The sequence below is a fragment of the Anser brachyrhynchus genome (genome assembly GCF_964034855.1).
Source record: "Anser brachyrhynchus genome assembly, chromosome: 1".
Classification (NCBI taxonomy): domain Eukaryota; kingdom Metazoa; phylum Chordata; class Aves; order Anseriformes; family Anatidae; genus Anser; species Anser brachyrhynchus.
Window position 1 is genome coordinate 131,138,934 of NC_137694.1, and position 23,581 is coordinate 131,162,514.

The 23,581-nt window shown below is 40.2% G+C and overlaps 1 protein-coding gene and 1 long non-coding RNA gene across 6 annotated transcripts in view; one reads left to right on the plus strand and one right to left on the minus strand.

Annotated features, from left to right (window-relative positions):
- Positions 1 to 234: 234 nt before the first annotated feature.
- On the minus strand, positions 235 to 7,243 carry LOC308187637. The gene is made up of 3 exons (XR_013944834.1): positions 4,382 to 7,243; positions 3,670 to 3,865; positions 235 to 3,373 (listed from the first exon to the last, which is right to left on the minus strand). It is a non-coding gene; the product is annotated as an uncharacterized lncRNA (long non-coding RNA).
- A 113-nt stretch (positions 7,244 to 7,356) lies between these two features.
- Positions 7,357 to 23,581, plus strand: part of AP1S2 (adaptor related protein complex 1 subunit sigma 2) — a 30,089-nt gene continuing 13,864 nt past the window's right edge. For 4 of the 5 annotated variants that reach the window (XR_013944832.1, XR_013944833.1, XM_080575800.1 and 1 more), the window contains exons 1-4: positions 7,357 to 7,504; positions 8,516 to 8,694; positions 15,901 to 16,009; positions 16,957 to 17,094. Coding sequence is in view for 3 of the 5 variants with exons in the window: in XM_080575800.1 (XP_080431926.1) it covers positions 8,516 to 8,694; positions 15,901 to 16,009; positions 16,957 to 17,094 (426 nt within the window). In the remaining 2 variants the exon portion in view is untranslated. Of the gene's footprint in view, positions 7,639 to 8,515; positions 8,695 to 15,900; positions 16,010 to 16,956; positions 17,095 to 23,581 lie in introns of all 5 variants that reach the window. The other variant, XM_080575801.1, reaches the window with a different exon arrangement.

Consider the following 23,581-nt stretch of genomic DNA (forward strand, 5'->3'; position numbering starts at 1 on the left):
TGGATTAAAATCATTCATGAATTTGTAATACGGGTCTTAGGTTCCACACAGCAAGTATTTTGCAGCAGAAAGGATGCATTGCCAAAGGATTCATCCTTGTTAATAGCACACTCTGCAGTTTTGAAACACTGGCCTTTCAGACTTAAGCAAACGACTGAATCTCCTTCTAGCTTTGTTCCACTAATGACCCACTAGAACAGGGCAGAATCCTAAAGTCAGGGACTAAGTGGGGTCTTCTTACGGGGACATGCTTCCAGCTGTATTTGATATGCTACTGCATAGATGGAAATAAAAAGAGAAGCTTGCAATTGAGGAACAAAGTGTTCAAGGAAAAATGAGGAGCTACTCAATTATCTTGCAGTAATTTGTAACAAAAAGTAAGATTGGTATTGATGGAGTGTGGGTGGAAATGTGTGCATATACGTGTGGAAGCACCAGAAGCAGAACATGCAGTAAAAACACAGGTATGCAAATGAAGAGAAGGAACAAACAGACATAAAACATCAGGCAAGAAAATCAAGTCCAGAGACATAAAATACCCAGATAAGACATATCAAATTTGTGAAGGCAAAAGACCCCAAGCATCATCTTTTTTTAAAAAACAAAAACAAGTCCAAAATCAATTCAAGTTTCCAATCAAGAAGAAACTCAGAGGAACAATGAGGGCCTAACAAACAGCTTCCTTGTCCTGTGTGTGATCACACATGGGACCCTGGCTAGACCATTTGGACAGATTTATTTTGGTGCTTCTGGGTATGGGGGTTCAAGAATGTAAATAGGCACAGTCAACTGTTTACAGAGATTTTTTTTTTATAAAGCCACATCCCCCTTCTACAAGATCTCACAGTGAGCTTTATTACTCTTGTTCCCTATGCCATTTAGTTCTTCAAAATCCCTTGAAACCTAGAGACCCCAGGTACGCACCCCCTGGCAAAGACGTTTACTGCAATGGCTGTTCAGCAGCCCTAAGGTAGGACAAATGTGGCACCGCAAGGATAGGCTTTAGTGACAGAGGGAGTCTAGACAGCTTGATGAACCATAATCCATGTGGATAAAATTTCCTCACATGCGGACACAGCCAGCACAAAATCTATGCATCGTTTAAATCCTTCTTGAGCCTTCAAAATATGGAAGTAAATGGTTTACAGGCCTTCAGCTGCCCTGGTTCCATACTCTTTACACAGTTCAGCCAAAAAGAAAATGGCAATAAACGAAGGCCTTACGGTGTATGCCGTCCCCTTGTGTTACTGGCAAGAACTAGGCAGATCATGCAATATATTTTCTTCAGAAAGATGGAGGAAGTTGAACTGAGTTACCCAAAAGGATTTGAAATGAAAGCTTAGTGTAATACTGTAGGATCAGTGTGGTAGCTTGGAAGACTTAGGAGTCTGATTATAACATGGAACATTTTAGGTTTGGGTTACCATTTCAGATTCATACTAGTTTCCAAGTTTCCCTGAAAAGTTTCTATCTGCTGCATAATTAGGACATAGGCTGTGCAACCGTGTATCTTCTGTCCTGGTTATAGAAATCAGCATGCCAATCTGGGAACATCAGAAGCCAGCAACTGGACCATCTCCTCCGTGCAAAACACAGCATCTTTTGAGCTATATCGGACCAGGTTCCCTGCAGAATAGGATCAAGAGACCTCGTGGGATCGTCAGCCGGGTGTGTCTCACAGGGAGGACGGAGGAGGACATACATGCCTAAATGAGCGCTTGAGAGGATTTAGGGTGATCAAAGAGTGCTCAGAAAACCCACATGCTGCATTTTATACACCAGAGCACTGCTCTGATATATAAGAGAAATTCCTCATCACGGGCAAAACTGAGCAGCTCCGCACAAGGCTGCCCAAGTACTTCTTCATCTGAGGGGATGGATCCAGTAAGTACTTACTGCTTAACCTGCAGCATCAGCCACTTCACAAACTGCAGTCGCAGCTGCTGCTTTCTTAGGAGTGCCAGAGGATGAGCAAGATGTATGTGAGGTGCTTTATTCAATGATTCCTTAAAGTACAGTACTGACACAGCCTTAGAAATCCTCCTCGCTTTCCTTTTCTCCCTCTCCCTCCCTCCCAAGCAAGCACTCTGTGAGGCTGAAAAGCCAGGTTTCCTTGTGCACTTGCTTTTGAAAACACTCAGTTCTTTGCTGCACTGTGGCACCGTTTGTACCAGTGGAGCAGGAAAGGGCATTAAGAGTTGCGACAATTTCTTCATAAATCTCTGTGGAGCAGCTCATTTCTTCTTCATTCCTCTGCACACTGCTCCAATATAAACATTGAAACAAGAAAGATAAGAGCATCACACAAGTAAAGAGAACCCTGCTGCTCACTAGCCCAACGCACAAAATGCTGCCAGCTGGCTTGGTGCTGCCGCATTCAGATGGCTGCTGTGCCTCGCGCGAGGCTCAGGCTGAGGAACGTGGTAAGCAAGGGGAAGCCCCGGCTGACTGGCAGCTACCACATTCCCTTACCTGAATATGCAGAAAGGAGGTATTTTCAGAAGTAGGTATTTATTTTCCAAGGGAAATTATACGTGTAAGCCATGATATAGGTTCTGTAATTCACAGAACTGGCCAAAAGACCAATGCCTCAGCTTCAAACCAGCTGTGAAAAGTCAACTTCGGGAATGAACACCCCTGATGCTCAATCTGTGGCTGTGCCTATCACACATGAGGCCTGACATTCATGTTCCTGAGGGAGAGGCATATACAACTGTTAGAAACCAATCATATTTAACAGGATTTCAATGACCTGTAACTCCTACCCTGAAAAAACAGGCAGGTAGGGGTTCCAGGTAGGATCTGATGACTTAGTAGCATCTAGCAATCAGGCCCCTGGTTTGCAATAAATAGTATTTCATCAAGACAGAGAGCACCACGTTAAAAAAAAAAAAAAAAAAAAAAAAAGAGCATGGCAATGAAAACTGTCATTTACGATCTCATGTATACTTACTTTGGCTCCACTGAGATTAAGTGTTCTGCATGAATCAGAGTGGTACATGATAGTCTAGCCAATGCTCAGACAGTACATCAGGGAAGAGAATTGCATATAATAATGCAACATCCTGTTTGGAGGCTTAAGAGGCAAAAATCTAGCAGTAATCACTTCCAAGGCTAGTAACTCAGTTCTTATTGCCTTCATAATGACTCCACGATTATTCAGTCAATGAAAATGGAGTCTGATATTGTGCATCAAGAAGATAAATTAACAATAAAATGAGTCTCACTGATACATCCACTGACTACTTTAATGGAGACCTGCAAAGATACAGTATGCACTTTTAAAGTACGCTGCCTCTGCTTTAGGAAGGTGAAGACAGTGGAAAGGTAGGCTGAAGTAAAGTCCTTCTTTACCAAATATTGGGTGGCATTTCTGGGGGAAAAAAAACCCAAAACATTAAAATTTAATAAACAAGTTTTCCATTAGAATTAATAAACAGTTTGTTTTTCAAAAGCCTCTCAGTTTACCCATCATTTTGTGTAACAAAGAAAACACAACAAAATGTTATTAGGGGCTTTAGTCTTGGCACTGAAACAGTGCATGAAGTGCCAAATGCCAAGATGTCGGCCTCAATAACATTTGTACAAGACCCATATTCCAGACAAAACTACTACATTCTAATTAATTAAAAAAAAAAATCAAAACCCAAGAACTGACATAAACCATACCAGGGAAAGTCAAGCAAATTTAATCTTATTTTGTGTAAGCTTCCTTCCTCCTGCCCTCCCTGCTTCTCTTCCCAGCTCCAGGCAGTTCTCTTCTGTGTCTGTAGCCATGCTGGAAATAATCTTGGGAGAAGCTCTTGGCGGGGACCCCAAATGTCTTATGGTCAATGGACATATCCGCTGAAGACTTGCCTTACATCTGAAATGGAGTACAAAGGATTTTATAACTATAGCAGTTAAAAAAAAACAAAAAACAAAACAAAAAAAAAAACCACAAAAACAACATCCACTAATAAAACAGGAGGTTATCATTCACGGCTTAGAGATCAAAATTCTGAGTTTGTTCTTTAAAATCTGTCTTGTTAAAGCTGGCTGTAAAGCAATAAACAAAGGCTAATGAACAGAAGACTCAGTGTCATGTCTAAAATTAGACTGCATGACATTTGCATTGTCATGGGTTTGTGGAATACACGGAGGCTATTGTATTATTGTTTTAAGCATCATATGCATCTTTATCAATTTGCTAATTACAGCTGGTTTAGTATATTGCTAGTTCAATAGGTAAGCGACAGGATAATTTCTTACAGGAACAAACAATGGAGTAGGTATAAAGAGGGGTAATTAGTACAAACCACAACACTGGGAAAAAAAATGCAAAGAGAACGTCATCTGAAGTTCCCGAAAGAAACAGCACAAACAGAAAGGAGAGCATTACCTCTTCTTGTCACTGCCCTCCTGCTAGAGGTACTGGATCCCGAGACTGGCTCACTCAGTTGTTTTCTCCTCACCTGTACAGCCAAAATAAGCCTTGTTGGCAATTCCCTGCTGCAACAGCGAGAGGTAGCACAAGCACTTATGGCAGCACAGGAAAAGAGATGGGAGCATGGAAGTGGGAATGGGAAGAGGGGGTGGGAGAAGCTGGGATTCAGATCATCTGAAACTGCCATGGAATCACACCTTAAATTGCTTAAAATAAGCAGGCTCGCTTTGAGAGAAATGAGTTAAAGGATGATCACACAAGTGGCAATACCATGCAGGCTTGAGAACATTGCATCCTCCGGCTGAAACAGTGATGAGGAGGCAGGAACAGGCTGAGGAGGACAAATTTCAGCTGAAATTGACAGGGCTGGACACTGCTCCCACCACGCCTGACATACTACTGGTTGGTCACGCATGCACATCACCTGAAACTGCATGTAGCAGAGAGATTCCGACCAGGAGGGGATTTAACTCAGAAAATCCAGGTTAAAGCCTGTAGAAATCCAGTCATGTAACAGACAGGAGGGAGAAATACCGGAGAAAAATGCACTTGTATCATTGGATGAAACCATAAAAATGAACAGGAAATCTAACAAAAACTGAAAAAGGTGACACAGGATCCAGAAAGAATCAGAGTTTTTAAGACTTTGCTTTTACAGCACCAAAATACATCTATTTCTTGAATCATCTATGTAGTCCGGCTGAATTTCACTAACAAAGCATTTGCAGAATGTGTGCTTTCATCTGTACGCAGAAATATTTCACCGAGCTAGGAAGCAACAAATCACAATACAGGTCTGGAGTGACTACTTCAGAAATTCATTTCTGAGCTCTCATTACTATAATGATGTTAATACACTGGAAGTAGCCAAGATGAAGAGAAACACAAGCTGGTTGCTGGCTTAAATAATGATTTTGATGATCTAGAAACACTTGAAGCGTGTATGCACTCCTAATGGACAATTCATGGGATATAGGATGCTAAATTCAAGGACAGATAGCAAAGTGCAGGTTAGGAAAGAGACACTTAAGAATGCTTACTGAACAAAAGGGTGCTCGAGACCACGAAATCGCCTCAAAAGGAACAAGCAGAGCTGCACAATTACTGAGGACAAATTAATACACAGAGCAGAACGATACCACACCAGTGAAATGGTAGGTTCTGTGAGCTACCAAATCCACATGCATCTGTCCTTGCACTTGATGGAAGGCAAGTTCAAATGAGAACAGGATGCTTGCTAAGTCAAAATTAAACAGGATGAGAATGAGCACCTCCAATTGTAATTCCCACTTCCTAAGAGACATTGCGACTGCCTTTTCCACCCAGTTTGGTTTCATGCGTGCCTCGTTCTCCCTGGTATCACTTTTCTCTTACAGCTCTAACATATATTGTAAAATGGTAAAGTAATGTATCTGCAGTTTTCCTCAAGTACAATTGATTATAGCATTCCCTGAAATGCCAGAAAACTGGCTTTCCTGACTACCCACATTTCTACACAAAAGCACTTCCAGCACTGGTTTCTGCTGCCGCAGCTGTTTTGTAGCCAGAAGAATAGATTTTTTTTTTTTAAAGCGTCAATAATAAAAAGTAATAAAAGCACAACACATCCCAAAGCAATTGGAGCGGCTCCTACCAGAAAGGTGCAGAGGGGAGCACGCTTTCTCCCTTGCTGTCAATCAGCACGTTATGCCACTAAACAACCACCTGGTAGAAATAACCTTTTCTGACTACTTCCATCCTTAATGTTGGTGGTGGGGTGGAAGAGTGAATGGTGAATTCAGAGAATCATTAAGGTTGGAAGAGACCTCCAAGCTCACCTGGTCCAACCATCCCCCTGCCACCAGTATCACCCACCAAACCACGTCCCCAAGCACCACGTCCAACCTCTCCTTGAACACCCCCAGGGACAGTGACGCCACCACCTCCCTGGGCAACCTGCTCGAACACCTGACTACTCCTTCTGAGAAGAAATGTCTGCTAACTTATAACCTAAACCTAGAAGATTCTTTTTTTTAAGGTGTTCCAATTTTGGTCTGAAGAGATGCTTCTCTGCATTTCTTTCAGAGTGTGTTTACACCATGCAATTTTAGCCAACCTTCATCAGAACTGAGAAGAAAAGAACATACACACACACAAAAAATCCCTGCAAATAAAAAAAAAAATACAGGTTTAGCTGTTTTAATGCACAATTCATAAAAATTATCCTCTGCCAAACTCCCCACCCAAAAAAAAAACAAACTGTGACTAATCCAGGATATCTAATTAGCGAATTTAATCAAGGTGACTTTGGGGAAAAAAAGGCGTTATGAGGAGAAAAAAAGAAGGGGCAGAGCGGCGGCGCAGCCCCCTGCGGGTAGCGGTCGCCGTGCCGCCGGGTAACGGTCGCCTTGCGGCGCGCTCCGCCCCGCCCCGCCCCGCGCGCCTCTGCTCCCCCCCGCCACGCGGGGCACGCACGTGCTAGGGGAAACACGGCGCTGCGCATGCGCGCCCCATCCGCACCCCCTCCTCCCCCCCCCATAGGAGCCCCCGGGGCCGGGGAGGCGGAGCCTCTGTCTCCGGGCGGCTGATTGACTGATGTCACCACCCCGGCGCCGTGCCTCGCCGTCCCATTGGCGGCTGGCGAACCGCTATCCGCACCGCGCCCTCTGATTGGCTGTTGCCCCGCCGGCCGCTGCCCTATCCTAACGCGGGCCGCGCGAGGCGGGGAACCTTAACACCGCCCCCTCCCACCTCCGCCGCCAGCTCCGCCCCCTCCCTCCCATTGGCCATGACGGACCCCTCCGATTGGATGGCGGCGAGCTCCCCCATACCCCCCTCCCACCCCTCAGCGCGCATGCTCCGAGCCGGTAAAGTTTCCTTCTGCCCCCCCCCCCCCTCCGCGTGGCCCCGCCCCTGCCCGGGCAGGGAGGGGCGGGGCGGGGCGGGGCGGCCGTAGGGGTGCGCGCGCGCGGGTGCCCCCTCCCCTCAGTGCCGCTCGGCAGCCGCGGCGGCAGCAGCAGTAGTGCTGCGTCCTCCTCCTCCTCCTCCTCCTCCTCCTCCTCCTCCTCCTCCTCCTCCTCCTCCCGTCCCCGGGGCACGGTGAGCACCGCCGCGTCCGCGGGCACGGCTCGCTGAGCCCCGGGACCCCCCCCCCCCCCCCATCACCTCACATCTCCACAGGGCAGCGACCGTTAACGGCTGCCCCCCCTCCGTTGGGACGCGGCGGCTGCGAGGTGGGGGGGGAGCCGGGGCCGGGAGGGCGGCTGAGGGGGGCTGCGAGGGCTCGGCACCCAGGACTAGCCTCTCTTTTTTTCTTTTTTTAATTTATTTTATTTTATCATTATTTTTCCCGTCGCGTTCCGCGGCTGCCCGGGAAACTTCCTCAGCCCGGTTCTCAACTTGGAGCAGAAAGGAGGAAAGGAAAAAAAAAAAAAACCATCCGTTTCCTTTGGTGTTGCGGCCGCCGGGAAGCCCAGCCGGCAAGTTGCTCTTAAAATATAATTGCAACATCACTCCGTGAGAGGAAGCGAGCCCTGGAACATAGGACCGCAGGGAAAACGCTTAATCTCGGCTCCTTTTGTGTAACGCGAGGCGAGGCAAGGCTCTGCTGTGCCACAGGACGCTCCGCTGGGAGGTTTAATGCCTCTTAAAGTATTCTGAGGCTTTTCGGAGAGATCTTAAGTGCAAATTGCTCCTGCTGCAAGGCTCTAAGCCGGTGAATTGAAAAGGAGGTTGGGTGTTGGACGAGGTGGTTGTGTCGTTTTTTAGTTATTTTTCTGTCGTAAATTCATATGCAACCGTACCGAGGCTGGCTGGGCGCAGTTTGTCAGGATTTTGGGTGTATTCGCTGCCTGGCGGCTCTGACTTGTGTTTCTGAAACTTGTGCGTGCTTTCTACTATCTTTGCTTTGACTGACCTTGCTCAGCTGAATCCTTTGTGTTATTGGTACTCTCAAATCTTGTGTAACATCTGCCACCGCTGTAGAAATGCATAATCTAGATAGCCATCCAAAAGCTTATCTTGCTTCCTGCTTGGTTTTCCTCATAGGTATCTGATCTTAAACTAAGAGACTGAGATTAATCCTTTTTTTTTCCCCTTCTAATTCAACAGATGCAGTTTATGTTGCTTTTTAGTCGCCAGGGGAAGCTGAGACTCCAGAAGTGGTATGTCCCGTTATCTGACAAAGAGAAGAAGAAAATCACAAGGGAACTTGTTCAAACAGTATTAGCCCGCAAACCGAAAATGTGCAGCTTCCTGGAGTGGAGAGACCTGAAGATTGTCTACAAAAGGTTATTCTTTCTCACTAACCTTGTAATTACCATATGTCACAAACAGTGTAATAAGTGAGAACATAATGATGGTTGACTTTTTTTAATTTCTTTTTTTCTTCCCTCTACTGGCTATGGAGGAGACTGACTTTTCCTTTGAATCTAATTTGATAGCCAAGTAGGAATCATTCATGTGTAGAAAGTCATTCATGCGTTTTGAAATATGCTGAAGAGATGAGGTTCCCTTCTACTTTCATAAGGAGTGGTGGGTTTTAGTTCTCTGCTTAGATGCCTACAATAAATAAATGCATGCAAATAGGAAGCATGTAAGATGTAATAAGTAATAAATACTAAATTTCATAAACATTTACCTCAGGCAGTGGCTTCATAAACCACATGTAAATGTAACTTGCTTCTGAAAGCTCATAGAAATAAGGAAAGCATTCTCTTGTTTCAGAGTACGTAGGGGTTTTTTTGCTATGAACACGCAAAGGTATTTCTCCTAACTTAAGAAATCATGACTAGCTCTTTTTTTGGTACAACTACTGTATAATTTTCTTTAGCAATAGTTTCCTGTCTCAATTGTTCACTAACTTGCTAGAGTGTGTGGCAAGATTTTTTTTAGCTTTATTCTGATCTTTAGAATGTATTACAATGTAGAGGTGTAGAAATAATTTTCCCCACAAATAACAGTAATTATCATTGTGATTTGGGAGGCTACATCTCTTCCAGCTAAAGCTGGTGCTGTTAAACCTCGAGTTGACTCCCTTCTCTAGTTATTTATAAACTTCAAAAGGTTTATGCATTCTTATTTTCTTTGAGGTGGTAAATAATTTCAATGCCTTACAATATTGTTGTGTTCTGTCAGTAGGAATGACACAGAGAACTGGCACTGAAACTGAGAGTTTCTGACTCTCCTCCGATGTACCAATTGAGTAGAATAAAAAAGGAAGAGATGTTCTAAGTCCTGCTTTCATATGTACATCAGTGCATGTAGCATCATGCACATGAAAGCTACAAGTGTATCTGATGTGCGTAGCTCTCCAACATCAGGAGGAAAAACAATAAGGCTGTGCTTAAAGAAAACAATGGTTTTTTTTCTTCCTTCTGATTTCTTACAAAACTTCTTCAACATACATGTAGACAAGCTTGCTCAAATGCTTTGTGTGCTCCAGTAAGCGATGATGCGTGCAAGTGTGCTTTCAGCTGGGCTTTTATGGGGCTAGATCAGAAAAATGGGGCATGAGTAGGCCAGTCTGTTCTACTCCTTGGCTGGTCTCTAACAGTGGTAGCTGTTCTGGTAGTGAGTTCATTCCAGTACTATTCTCTCTCCTGGTCTCTTTACAATGGTCGTCAACTATTTGTCATGTCCTTTTCTGCTCAGGTAACTGGTGGAAATCTGTGTATGGCTTTTTGAATTGCTGGCAGTTGTGGTGTTTTTGCATCTCAGTAACATGCGGTGGGGTCTGTGGTCAAGGAGAATACAGAAGTTGGCTGCTATGTGTGTGTAGACTGCAGTCCATCTGCTAGACTGCTGGTGTGCACAGCTGACTGCAGTAGCTTTTTTCACTGCCTGCAAACCAATCTGGCACAGTTAGCCTATGAAATTGCTTAAGATTAGCTTGTATCAAGCTAATTAACATCTCAATTTCTGTTCTACTTTGTTTTTTTGGCAGTTGCATTAGGCTAAAACATCACCAAAAGGACTGGGTGTAAGAGGTGATAGTTTAAAATCCTGTATCTGAAAACAGCAACTACTTTTAGGTTTTTGGGGGAAAGACTTCTTTCCAATCAACATACTGTAATTAGTGTGTCAACTACTGTGATCCCTTTGAAAAGGCAGATCTGTTAGCTCAGAAGCAGATTATACCGAGAAGACAACTAAAATAGTCAAGGTCCAGTACTTCCTGAACAGTGGGTAGCTAAAAGAGCAAGACATCTAACAGAAGCTATGTGGTTTATGAAATTGCAGAAGGCGCTCACATTTGCTTGCAGACAAGACTCCTGCACGTCACTACTAAGGTCTGTTCTTGTCTGGTCTCTTATTGGGAAGGATCTCAACCTCCTGACGCAAATGTTTTTTTAAATATTTTTTAAATAAAAGCTACAAATGTTTGTATTGCTGTTGTGCATGCTGTATGTACATACTGCTATTATGAGTCTGAAATTGCTGATTTGTGCTATAATTGTTTATAGAGCATATTAACTGTCAACATTTCAGGTGTAAGAGAATTGACCTAGATATTGCAACTCAAAGAATGGTTGGCATTATTAGAAGCATACTCCAGGCTCTCATTGATGTACATTTTTGCAAGAATAAAACCAACTCAAATGCAAAATTGAAAAGCTGGTAGCTTTTGCTGCCTTCTGATATTTCACATTTGTCAAGAAAGCTGGACTACTTTGATTAGCCTCCTTAGTTCTGTGGTATTTCATCCTTATCATTCATATAAAATACTTTCTGGATGAAACTTCAAGGAGGTAGAACTGTATGTCCTTAGAATCCATCTGAATATGTGATTACTTTTGTTCTCCTTAGTTTCATATATGTAGCATTGATATGATTGCAAAACTGGGTCAGTCATTGTTGCCTTATTTTGTCATTAGAGAAACAAATTCTTTAGAGATATCAAAATGCAGATGGTAAGGTGCCCTGTTTTTGACATAGCTCATGAATTGGGATGGATGTGTTCTGTAGCTCATTTGGAGGAGTTTTTCAGGCTGGTAGGCACCCAAAGACTGAAAAAGGATACGAAATTCTGACTCCAAAAGACAGAGTTTTGAAGTGACTTCCTGGGGGGGGGGGGGGGGGGGGGGAAGGGAATCTATTAACAATTGAGAGGGAGCTGTCTGCAGACAGCTGATTAGAAACTTAGCAAATACAATTCATGTTGCTCTTCCTTTTGTTGTTTTTTTGGCTAGTAGTATTGGAGCATACAATATTGGATAGTAGTTCGTGCAGCTTTCCCTTTTTGACAGAGAAATCATTGTTAAATGTTAATTCTAAAATTTTTCTGAAAAAGGAACTTAAGATAGGTTGTGTGTTTTTTCTTTTAAGATCTCAGCTATTCACTGCTTTAGCTTCTGGTGGTATTAGTTATTTTAATTGTGTAGTATATAGCACTCCAAATCAGAAATTGCAGAATAACTGATTTTGATGTAAATTTTACTTGTTAGCTTGTTAGCATTTGGTATATCGAGGTTGTGGGACTTGGTTATTGTTGATAACGGGGGGAGGGAGAGGGGAGGGAGTTTTAAAACTCTCCTTCTACCTTCCACCTCCAAAGAAAAGAGCCCATTCTGCAAGCAGTGTGCGTCTCCACTCAGTATTTGGATCCCATTGGTAGTCATGTGGCAAGCGCTAAGGGCCAGTAGTTGACCTGATCAGTATCGTTCCTTGTGTGTATCTAACTGCCAGTTGTATCTGTTAAAAATGTAACCCCAGTGTTGAGCAGGTGTCTCTGTAAAACTGAATGTAATGATAATTAGGTACTGAAGTTTGGTTGTTTTAACCAGCTTAGGTTCTCTGCACACTATTCTGGTTCTTGTGGTACTAGGAGGACCTCTGCATATATCCAGGCAGAAGCAGCAGCTTTATCTTACAGAGGATTACCAGTACCAAGATTTTGTTCATTTATAAACTACTGGGGGTTATAGCCTTGCTGAAATAAGAAACTGTGGAACAAATGCCTACTTTAGATAGCTTTATTACTGTTGTTTATTTCTGTATCCTAATTAAATAGTGACTGTTCTGCCTGTCCTAGAGTCTTTGAACTTATTAAAGAAACATGCAGCTCCTTTGAAGGAGGAACCAATCTGCCAAGGACAATTTTAATGGCTGCAGTTTTCACTGGGTCAGCTGTGATAACCTGTCACCAAGTCCCAAACTCTTGGGATGCCTGAAGTACCTGTGCCTCTGAAAGGCAGCGTGGTGGTGGCTTTGAGTTGAGCTCTGCTCTTTCTGAGCTCTGTAGGCTTTAGGTTTCTACACACACAACTTGCAAAGCAACTTAGATGCTGAAGGTCTTCAGGCTTGCAGCTTGACCTGGTGACAAACTGTCAGTGATGACTTTAAGCAGGTGTTCTCTCATCGCGTAGAAGACCATTGAATGGATAGGGTTTGCAAGTTGTGCTCTGCCCCCAGTGACCTGATCACTCAGCAGAATTGGTGAGCCTGGCTGTGGGCAGAGTTTAGGGGAGAATGTGGCTGAAGGATTACGTGCCGGTTGTGAGGCTTCTCGCTATTGGAGTAGTGCAGCTGCTGGAGGGAGGTTCATAAATTTCTTTCCTTCCACAAAAAAACCCCACACCTTTGTAAGGTCACATACCTGAAGGCATGAATTTTAGTGTTGCCTTTAGTTCCTTTTTTGCTCTATTTGTTATTGCATTCTTAGGTGATTTTTCCTAACTGTTCTTGGTCTCTCTGGAGCTGGTCCCCCTTTCTGACAAGCAGACAGTGTTTATCATAAAATATTTCCCTAACCGAGTGTAAACGGCTGATTTAGGGCTAAGGATCCTACGGGGTCGGAGGTGGGCTGGAGAACTCAAACTGCAGTAGGAATGACAATGGCAGAATGTTTCTTACAGGCTGGGCTGTGTTTGTATTTCATTATGGTGTGGTTTGTTTTATTTCAAGATTTTCCTCTTCACTGAACCTTTTAAGTGTTTTCTCTCAGGTTCATTAGTAAGAAACAACATTTCTGTAGGTTAAATAACTTTTCCAGCCTGACTACAGAAATTTACTCATCTTTGTATAGACACTCCATCTGCTCGAGACTATTTGTGGATGCTTTTCTGAAGCCATGGACTGCAGAGGGAAAAAATGACAACAAACTATTGCTGTTGATAATTTGGGTCTTAAGAAATGTATACCTTTGTTTCCCGTATCGACATGCCCTTTGCAATGATGGCTGATGTGTATAATCTTACACTGTCTGCAAAGTAGGCATAGTGAATCTGCACTTGGTTACTACTAGGAGGAAAAAAAAAAAGGAAAGAAAAAAAGTAATGTTCTCTGCATATAGGGATAGATACCTAGGCCCCATTTTGTCTTATGACGAGTAGTTTTCATTTTTTGGTATTCCTTATCCAAGACTGCAGTTGGCAGAGCTTGAAAGTGTACTCTGCTTAATAGCTGCCAAATAAAGTCTTTCAAAAGTATGCTACATTTTCTTTTAAATGAGAACACTGAGAGCAGACAGCTTTCCTGGAAAGTGTTCTATGTTAGGTAAAATCTCTCTCCCTCTCTTCTGTTCTTGTACTTGCATAAAATAATTCTGAGTATCAAAAAAGACTCTTAAGTAATAGAGAAACACAAAAGGACTGTCCCGTGTGGATATGTTTCAAATATTTAAGTCAAATTTGATTTAAGTTTTACTGGTGTGTGATTCAACTTGTGTTTAAGCACTATGGGAATGGTTTACCTGTGCTTCATAATCAATTCTGCTCATCTGTATATGAAGGACATTTTGTTTAGATGTACTTGACTTAGGTGCTGGTAACCACCATAAATGTCAACTAATGTACAAAGCTCTCTTTTCTACAAGCAAATAGTCTAACTTGGCACTAGACTTAAGAATAAATAAACAAAAATCAGGAGGCTTGAAAACATTTTTTCATCATACTTTCTTCTTTCCTTTACTGTTTTTAAGCAGCTTTGTTTAAAGATGCCATATACAGATAGCATCTTGCAAGCTACTACAATGGCTGTAAATGTCCGTGAAGTATTAAAGTGAGGGACCAGCACAGCAGTGTAAAATCAAAAGAACTGTTCTCAGATAGGACTTCTGATGAGCTGACAAGTCACCATGGTAAAGAGATAAAAGAGCAAGGGAGTTAGTGTTGTGTGTTTCATTGGAGGTACCTTCCCTCTCTCTTCCACAGCCCTTCCCTATCCCCCAAGTCTGGTTTCATGATAGGGTGGAAAGAAGTGGTGGACAGTAGTTTTTTTATAACAGTTTAGAACTTTTGAATAAAAGTGTATCTGATCAGTTGTTCGTGATAAAGTCACAGTGATTTGAATCAACTAGAGCAGAGTGGGAGTGAGACTTTGAGCATCATCATGAATGATGCTAGCTAAGTGCTTGGGAGATATATTTCAACATACTACAAAAATTTTTTTGATTTCTAGAAAAAAAGTCAGTTTCTCTTAGGCCTTACAGAGTCCCAGATAATATGATAATGATAAAAACTTCTGTAATGTTACAAAGGCATATTCATTTCAGTGTGTGGGAAAAGAATGTGCATCTTAAACTTGGTGTTTACATCCTAATGACTTTTTTTAACAGGGTTGGCTACTCAGTGCTTAATGCTGCCAGTTCTCTCTAAATGGGCAAACAAAAGCAACTCCTGGTTCACATAAATTAGTGGCTACAACAGGTGTTACTTGAAATCTCGTTTCTGCCATGTGTATCCGTATGCCATATGGTTTTGGCACTTTACAAAAGAGCAAATGGGTTTTTCAGCTTTCACTCCCGTTTTGGTTTTGCCTCAGCTGTTTTTTAAAGTATGAATTAAACAACTGTGTGGTGTTGCATGGTAGAATTGGATAGTCTTTTTGTTAAAGTGGAACATAAGATCATATTCAAGGAAATGATTGCCTGTATTCCAAGGTGGAAGTGGATTGCTGGAAACTAGTTGATGGCCTCTCCTGACACCAGAACAGTTGGTAGTGATCGAGTTGTTGACTTAATAGTGCTTGGGGTATATGACATTAGTGTTAGTCCTAGAATTTTTTGGCATTAGTTAAATTCTCTAAAGACCAAATCCTAAATTGCTAGTTCCATTTATTTATCCCAGGGCATTTTAATTAACTGTTATATGTGTAGCTTGTGTGCTATAACTTTAACATTTAATCTGTTGATTAGTATACCAGTGTTCGGATGTTACAGTTAGTAGAGAAAACATCTTGCCTCAAAACTCTGCCAGGAGGCCAGAGAATCAAATATATCTCCTTTTCCAAACACTAATGAGGCTAATTTAATTTCATCAGCTAAAAGATGATAAAAACTGAAGTCTTGCTTGACTCTGGGAGGCAGATCCCTTTGGGTCCGTGTGCATGTCTGTTGGTCTCCAAGCCATTTTTTGGTAGAGCTTGCGTGGCTATTCGTACAAACTAACAGCAGTGTAAAGTGAAGTTGAAGGACTAGTGAGAATTTAACACCTCTCAAGTGTATTCATTTTGCTCATCTTTTGCTAACATGAGTTGCTAACATTTTGTTCTTACAGATATGCAAGCCTCTATTTCTGCTGTGCTATTGAAGATCAGGACAACGAACTAATAACTCTAGAAATAATTCATCGTTACGTAGAACTTCTTGACAAGTATTTTGGAAGTGTGAGTTAAATTCTTTTTGGTTATTTTTTATGGATTCAGTCTCTTTATATTACATCACTGTTTTATTTCCACAGTGTTTTTCTTTAAAATACAATCAACTGGCTGTTTAAATGGTTTATCTAACAGTTTTTCTGTTGCTTGGTTAAACTAAACAGATAAGAGCCTATGTAACTGCTAAAATATAAAAATTAAATTATGATTTTGGAGAAGAACAGTTGCTAGTCCGGTGTTAATTGCCTATATTTATTTTATTTCTTAGTTTCATTTGTGGTCAGATAAAATCTTATGAATCCTTAGCTTTCTGTCCAGGCTTCCAGCTTCTCTTCTCCCTGGTGCTGCTCTTGTGTATATACTTTCCGCCATGCTCCAACAGATCTTACATCTGCTTTCAAATAAGGCAGTTGGTTGTGAGCTAGCAGGAGGGGGAAGAGAAGAAAAGACAAGGCATCTGCTTTCCCAGATACCAAAACCAAACAGAAGTAGTGTGCATTTGCGCTTAGGAACACTGCTGCTCATCCATCTAGCCCTCCTGACTAGGGCATGCACAGGATGAATAAGAAATTGTGACTGTTTCAAAACTTCTCTGTACAATTGCATGAGCTGCCTCTGGATAGTGCAGGGAAGAAGAGAACTGTAGTGGTGATCTTCTGCCTCATGAAAGACATGTCAGACTGACAGCTGTGAATCGAACTTTAACGATGAGAAGGCTTTTAAAAGAAGCTGCTTTAATCCTCTTTTTTTTAACTTGAGCAAAAAAAAAATAATTCCTTTTGGTCTGGAACTTCTTTTTTTTGTTGTTGTTGTTACTGTTGCCCAGTTTGAAAAGTTATAGCCTGAAGCTAACATCTTCATTTGGTGAAGCTGTGAGCAAGTTAAGTTTTGTGAGAGGACACCTCAAGAGGGTATATATACTTCCACTTTGCAGTAATGCTTGATGTTCTTTGTAGGTATGTGAACTTGATATCATCTTCAATTTTGAAAAAGCCTATTTTATTCTGGATGAGTTCCTTTTGGGAGGGGAAGTTCAGGAGACTTCCAAGAAAAATGTTCTCAAAGCCATTGAGCAGGCAGATCTTTTACAGGAGGTAAGCAAATTAAACTTCTCTGGCCAAAGTATGGGCATGCTAGACTGTGATTAGAAAAAGTTCCTGTTTAAGCTTGTAGACAGTGCTGTCGAGCATGCCTAGCATGTAGTGTCTGCTTAGTTGTTCTAATTGTGCAATACTACAACATTATCTGCTCTTCTCATCTTGTTTGGCATGAGTATATTGTAACCTACTGTGATCTTGTGTATGTAAGTGTCTGTTCTGTGTGTATACCTAGATGATTATAGATCGTGCAGCTTTAGTTTTGTTCACGTGTCTTTCATTCTTCTTATTAATCAGCACTTAGTTTTTTGTCATACCTGATGCATGTTCACTTCTTTACTGTTTCATTGCTGAAATCCAGAAGCTAGGCTCTCTCCTTTGAGACTCCTTCAGGTATAGTTCTTTAGATTCTAAAGACATGCTTTTCTGCTATAGGTTGCTTACTCTGGTTTCTAAGTTGGAAAAGCACTAAATAGTACTGCCACAAAACCACACAGAATGAAGTGTACAAACATTTGTTTTTTCACTTTGAATGCCTTTGTTCATTACTAACTCTGATGAAAAATCTAGATTGCATTTTAGACTTTTTAGTTGGAAAGTATTTGATGGGGAGGGGTTCAATGGTGTAGAAAAAACTTGATAACATTTCCCTCTTGTTACTCAGTTCTGTGCTTTTCTTTGTAATTGCTGTAGCCTTGAGGTCAGCATTAAGGTTCTCGAATGTTTAAGTGAAATTCACAAAATTCTGGTAGGCTGAGAATATCATCAGTCTTGTGTGTGTCAGTGAAATGCATGGTTTAGCAGGGATGATGAGCCTTATTTTTTTTAAATGTACCGAGTTTCACTCCTGTATACGTTAGCTGCTCTGTTTTTACACTTAAGTGAACCTTTGGTTTGTTGATTTGTTCAGTCAGTTAACTGCTTAGTTCTGATGAGTGTTCTGTGTTCCATGTGATACTCCTTTGTTGATTGTGGTATTAATAGGATGCAGATGCACATCACATTCTATTCTTTTCCTTGTGATCGTGTTTGTAGTTCTTTCAGAGCACAGACAAATCCACAACACATTGAAGTTCTTGTCTGTCAGCAGCTAGTTAGTGTTATGATTAGGGTCAGCATTACACACAGATTAGATACTTTTTTTTAAAGGAGGAGATACTTGCATGTATTTTCTGCTTGTATTCTGAAGAAGTTTGTCAGTCTCTCCTTTACACTTGGAAGTAATTATCTTAACGGGAAGTCCTATTGCAGTTTACAAAGGGGAAAAATCTGTCCAGTTTCTCTTAAAACCTTATGCTGTTCTTTATATTAAAACGGATATAACAAATTAGTTCCCTATTCCAGTCTGTCTCCTGCAAATGCAGGTTTAATTTATATATTAGATGAAGTTATTGTATTCTCCTTGTCATGGGATTTGAATTTAATTTTCACCATTTTTAAGGCTCTTCTAAAGCAAAAAATAGGGATTAATGACAGTCTTTCTAAACAGTTAGCATCCTCTTTTTACACTTACATCATGTAAATTCAAGTTAAAAATGTGAATGTAAAAAGTCTGACTCTTTCAGCTGGAGACTTTTCCCTTGCTGTGATAGCTTTACCCTGATACATTTTACTTGATACCCTTCTGTTTGCCACCTGAGATTTTCTTTGTTCTGTCAAGGTCTATTAACGCTTTTCTGATTAAATTGGAATTTAACTCTTGATCATGGCTCCACTGTAGTTGTATGTTTGTTTTTATAAGCTAATTGTTTTTTCACTGTTAGTAGAATTATATCAATTATCAGTCAAGTACAAAACTACTCCATATATATGCTTTTTAATTTATAAGAACTGTAAAGGTCTGATTTTGTATTGAAATTGAGCTTCCAAAAAAGTTTGACTTTTTCTCTGGATGGTATTTTGTATTAACTACTACCATGTGCATTCTGAGCTTAAAGAAGAAGGTTGTTAAAATAATAGTTTGTCACAAATGGAAACTTTTTGTACCTCTAGTTTATTTTTGCTTCCCAGAATACCTGAAAACTACTGGAGTGCAATATGTTTTGATTCCAAATGCAAACCATTTCTTGCAGGGTTATGGTTTGTTTGTTTTTTGACTGTGTCACACTGTAATAATGTGCAACAGAGGGACTTTTATATGGACCTGAAAACTTGCATTGCCTAATTTAAAAATTATTAATCAGTCTTGAATATACATTATTAATAATACATACATTAATGTATGAAGCACCTTAAAAGCTGCACAGAATGCTTGCACAAAGGAAAATAATTACAAATACATTAAGTGGCTGTTTGGGTAATGTTAAAAGAAAATGCAGAGGCATAAATTGCTGAATAATGAATCCGTTCTTAATAGTCTTGCCTACTTCTGTAGTCTTGTGGCAGTTTTCCAGGATGTGCTTCTGTTTCTGAGCACCCACTTGTTGTGTCCTTAAGGTCTTGGTGCTGTGCAGTTCACTTACTGCTAGAGTTCATGGGGCTGAAATATGCAAACTTTTAAAGCCTATTTCATCAATTTCTTCTAGCTCTTAAAATTGCCCTCAGATCAAATATTTGTTCCCTACCTCCCATTTATTACCATCTGAAAACTTATCAGTAGCCAGTTAATCAAAACTGGCAGTATTATCTGTTATCTAGATAATAAAAACTAACTATACTAATGCTTCCATGCTTCACTGTAAGTCTATTGCTAGAAATGTCTGTTGAAAATGCTGTTGTGTGTCTTGTTTGATAGTTTTGCTATAGAAATTTTATTTATAGCTCTTTTGCTGTAGAAATTTTAGATACTTAAGTAGTGACTACAGAGGCATGCGTTTCTGAAAAGGTAGTATTTTGTGCAATCCACTCAATTATACTGAGGGAGGCAAATTTGCAGGCACCGTGTGTTTGTGCATGGCTGCATACCTGTGGTCTGTGGAAGATCTAAAACATGCATGATTTTGTGATTTTTTTAATGCATGAAACTCACAACACAATGTGTTTTATGGAAAGGAGAGAATCCATTTTTCCATTTAAGTTTGCTGTGTTTTTATTTGATGGTCCAAGAAAGCTAGTATGCTCGTTGGAAGTTCATGGTTACTCACTGTGATGAAAATGAATTTAAGGAGTTAATTCTAATATCTAAAACAGGCGGTTACGTATATATTTGAAACCAAATTTATACAGAATTGCTGGTCTTCATTTGAGGTTGGAGCAAATTCCTAAACGCTAGTTTCAAGTGAAAATTCTTCGTGGTATTTTTATCTGTTATTTTTATAAAATTCAGAAATTGTCCGCATTTTGTTCACCATTATTCTTACAGGTTGTGTATGCTTTCAGTAGTCTAAAAGACTTTAAATTACATTTTTTTGAAGATCTCGAAAAAAATGGATGTATTCACAAATCACATTTTTTGTCATTTTTCTATTAATGATCAAAAATGTAGAAGCTGTGTAATGTTTTTCATAGGCTCTTGCAGTTTGGCCTCTGGTACTATCTACTAGTTCTTCCACATGAAAAATAATAGTTATGCTATGAATCACCCTCATTTACTTTGCTATTTCAAGTCCTTACCTCATCCTATATACAGAAGGGTGGTTAAATTGTTAATACCAGCTGACTTGTGCAAGATGGTTAAGGTTGCTATATAGATATAGTTTTAGAATGAGTATCTTTGCAAATGAAAATTTGGCTGTGAAAATTCTCTTGGAGATGAAATGTGTGCTTTGTAAACAGTAGGTTTGAAGGTATGTGTAATAGTGGGGAGATGGCATTAGGTTGCTCTTGGAATATGAGAAAATAGAGGAATGTTAGCATTAGCGGTGACAAAAGAACATCTTTGAAAACCTACAGAGGGTGAGAGCATAAGGTTTCTATGTCTGGTTTAGGAAAGAGCCCCTGTAAGCACCTGTTTCTTACTAGTTTTCTGAGAAACTTACTGTAATGCCACGAATTTGGTCTTCACTTAGCCTCACTTCACGTTAGCTCTTAAATATGGACTACTGCAGTAGACTGCCTTCTGAAGTTGGCTGTGACGTTCTGTGCTTTGGCTATACCTGGCTGTATGCCTCTCAGTGTGAAACAGGAACCAACAATGAAATCTTCGTTGTAATCTCTCTTTAAGGGGGAGTGGACTGCCTTGACTGCGATGTGTAACCTCTGACTCAGTTTCAAGTAGATAGCTTGGTCAGCTTAAGGCTGCAGTTCTGAAGACATCTATATGCTTGATATTATAAACAGATAATGGTCTCTAATTACGTTTTAGAAGATACTTGTGGGGACCTGTATGAGAGTTACCGTGATGGAGAAAGGCATATGCTATTAGTTAATTACTCAAGGATTAGGGAATACTTAAGGCCTATGTTGCTTGGGAATCTCTTTCAACTCTTACAAGATGCAGTGAGTTGTGGTTGTGTTTTGGTAGCTGACATTTTTTAATGCTGTTCAGGCATCAGTCCCAGAAGGGTGTTAGATGTGTGGCAGAGGTTGTATTGCAGTTAGATTATGAAGTGTATGTCTTGTCCAGTTGTATCAGTCAAAAACTTTCATATATAGATCAAAAAAAAGTGAGCTCTTATGGTGCTGACTGGAGATGTTAAGAACCTGGAATGAAACTACTGTCTTCATGTGATAGATGTGAGAAAGCATAACTACATTTATTCATGAGACATGTAAAACAGTTTGGCAAGTCTCATAGAAGAGCCTATACGTAAATAGAATAAAGAAGTCCAATTTGGAATGTGCATTCAACATGTTGACTTCCTTTTTGAAGTATTGCATGCTTTCTTAATTGTGCTGTTTAAAATGTAAGTGCTAATACAGTATTAGGTGAAGAAATGCATGCATGTGGAAATAGTTGTTTTTTTCATATACTTTGGACTTGATGGGTAGATTTTTTCTTTCCAGTCTTAGGAATAAAAAGTTGCATTGCTTGTTCTTAAAGACTAGCATAGTTGATCAGAAAACATTACTTAAAGCCAAGATAAAGCGTATGTTAGTGGTCAGTTGCTTTTTTGTTCATTTTCCCATGTGAGCTGAACAGATGGTTATTTTTTGAATGAAGTAAACCTTGTATACATAACTTGACTAGAGTGATGTTACTGTATATATAATATGCTTCACTTTGGAAGAACTCGTTTGCACCTTGTCTTAGGAAAGTACACTTGTCAATTTGTTCTAATATGATACGAATTATTCTTCTGGTGGTGAAAACTAGCCTGCTTCTTAAACTCAGCATTCACAGGATGCAAAGCAAGGAGATTAAAGAGTTACAAAGTTTTTAATTGTGTGGAACTGCTTAAATCTTGTGTTTCCAAATATGTCAGTTAACTTCCAGCCCTTTTACACTGTCTTTTTTGTGTGTATGTTTAGTTAACTATTTCACTCTTCGTAGCATTCTGCTCAAGTAAAGTGACTTAAAATCTGTGCAGAACTGCATTACTGACTTCATATCTAGATCTGTTTATGGCTATCTTGCTTGTCATCAGCTCTCTAAGTTTAAAAGTACTGATAAAACCTGCCAGCTGTTTTTGAAGATGTGTTCATAGTTTCTGACATACCTAATACAAATGTAGCTGAACTTCAGACGGAATGAACTCTAAGAATATACATCATCAGAAATCATAGGAATATCACTTCTTTGGAACAAACCTCTAACTACAACTAGTTGTCACTTTAGTGGTAGCAGACAGGTCTGTAATCCTTGAATGCAAAAGTACTTCTGTATTTTTAATACATGTTTTTCAACTGTCTTCTCTGCTCTGGAATAGGCTTTCCTACAAATACCAGATCATACTCTTTTTGTTTAAAGCAATCAGTTTGTCCAGAAAACAAGTAGTAGAACCTGCATCTCAGTTTTTTCTCCCAGGTAGAAATGAGAGAGGAGGGGAAGTTGATCTTTTCAGACCTAAAAGTCATCCTAAAAAAAAGTGGCATTGAGTATCCAGGATGTCATCATATCACACTTCACCCACTTCCCATTCTAAGACTTTTTTCCCTGATAACTTAATAATTGGTCTATATGTGAGTCTTTTATTCTTTATTTGGAGAGATGTAGTTAGTAGATATGCTAATACTCTTTGAAATTTCTTGCTTTTCTAGATTTCATGATTCTTAGGACCTCGTTATCATAGGTTTGCACACTGGTTTCTAAACGTTTCAGAAATCCAGTTGTCTTTCCAGAAACACATGGTCAGATATTAACCTATCCTTCATTTTGAATTGAAAATGATAGAAATCAGTCTGTTCTTCACCTGTGCAACTTCTGTGCAGACCTTTAGAATCTCATTTTAATAAGTCTGTCTCCATAATGTTTTTTCTTGACAGTTTTGTTCAGGGTGTGCATGTAAGATGCGAGTAATTTTATTCTCTTAAATCAGAAACTGATTAGAAGGTCCTAAGAATCCTCAAGTTATGAGGAAGGCATCTACCATATAAGTGTTGCATTAAATGTTCAATTTGTTTTGTGAATTGAAACGCTATAAACAATTACAAGTAAGGCAATTAG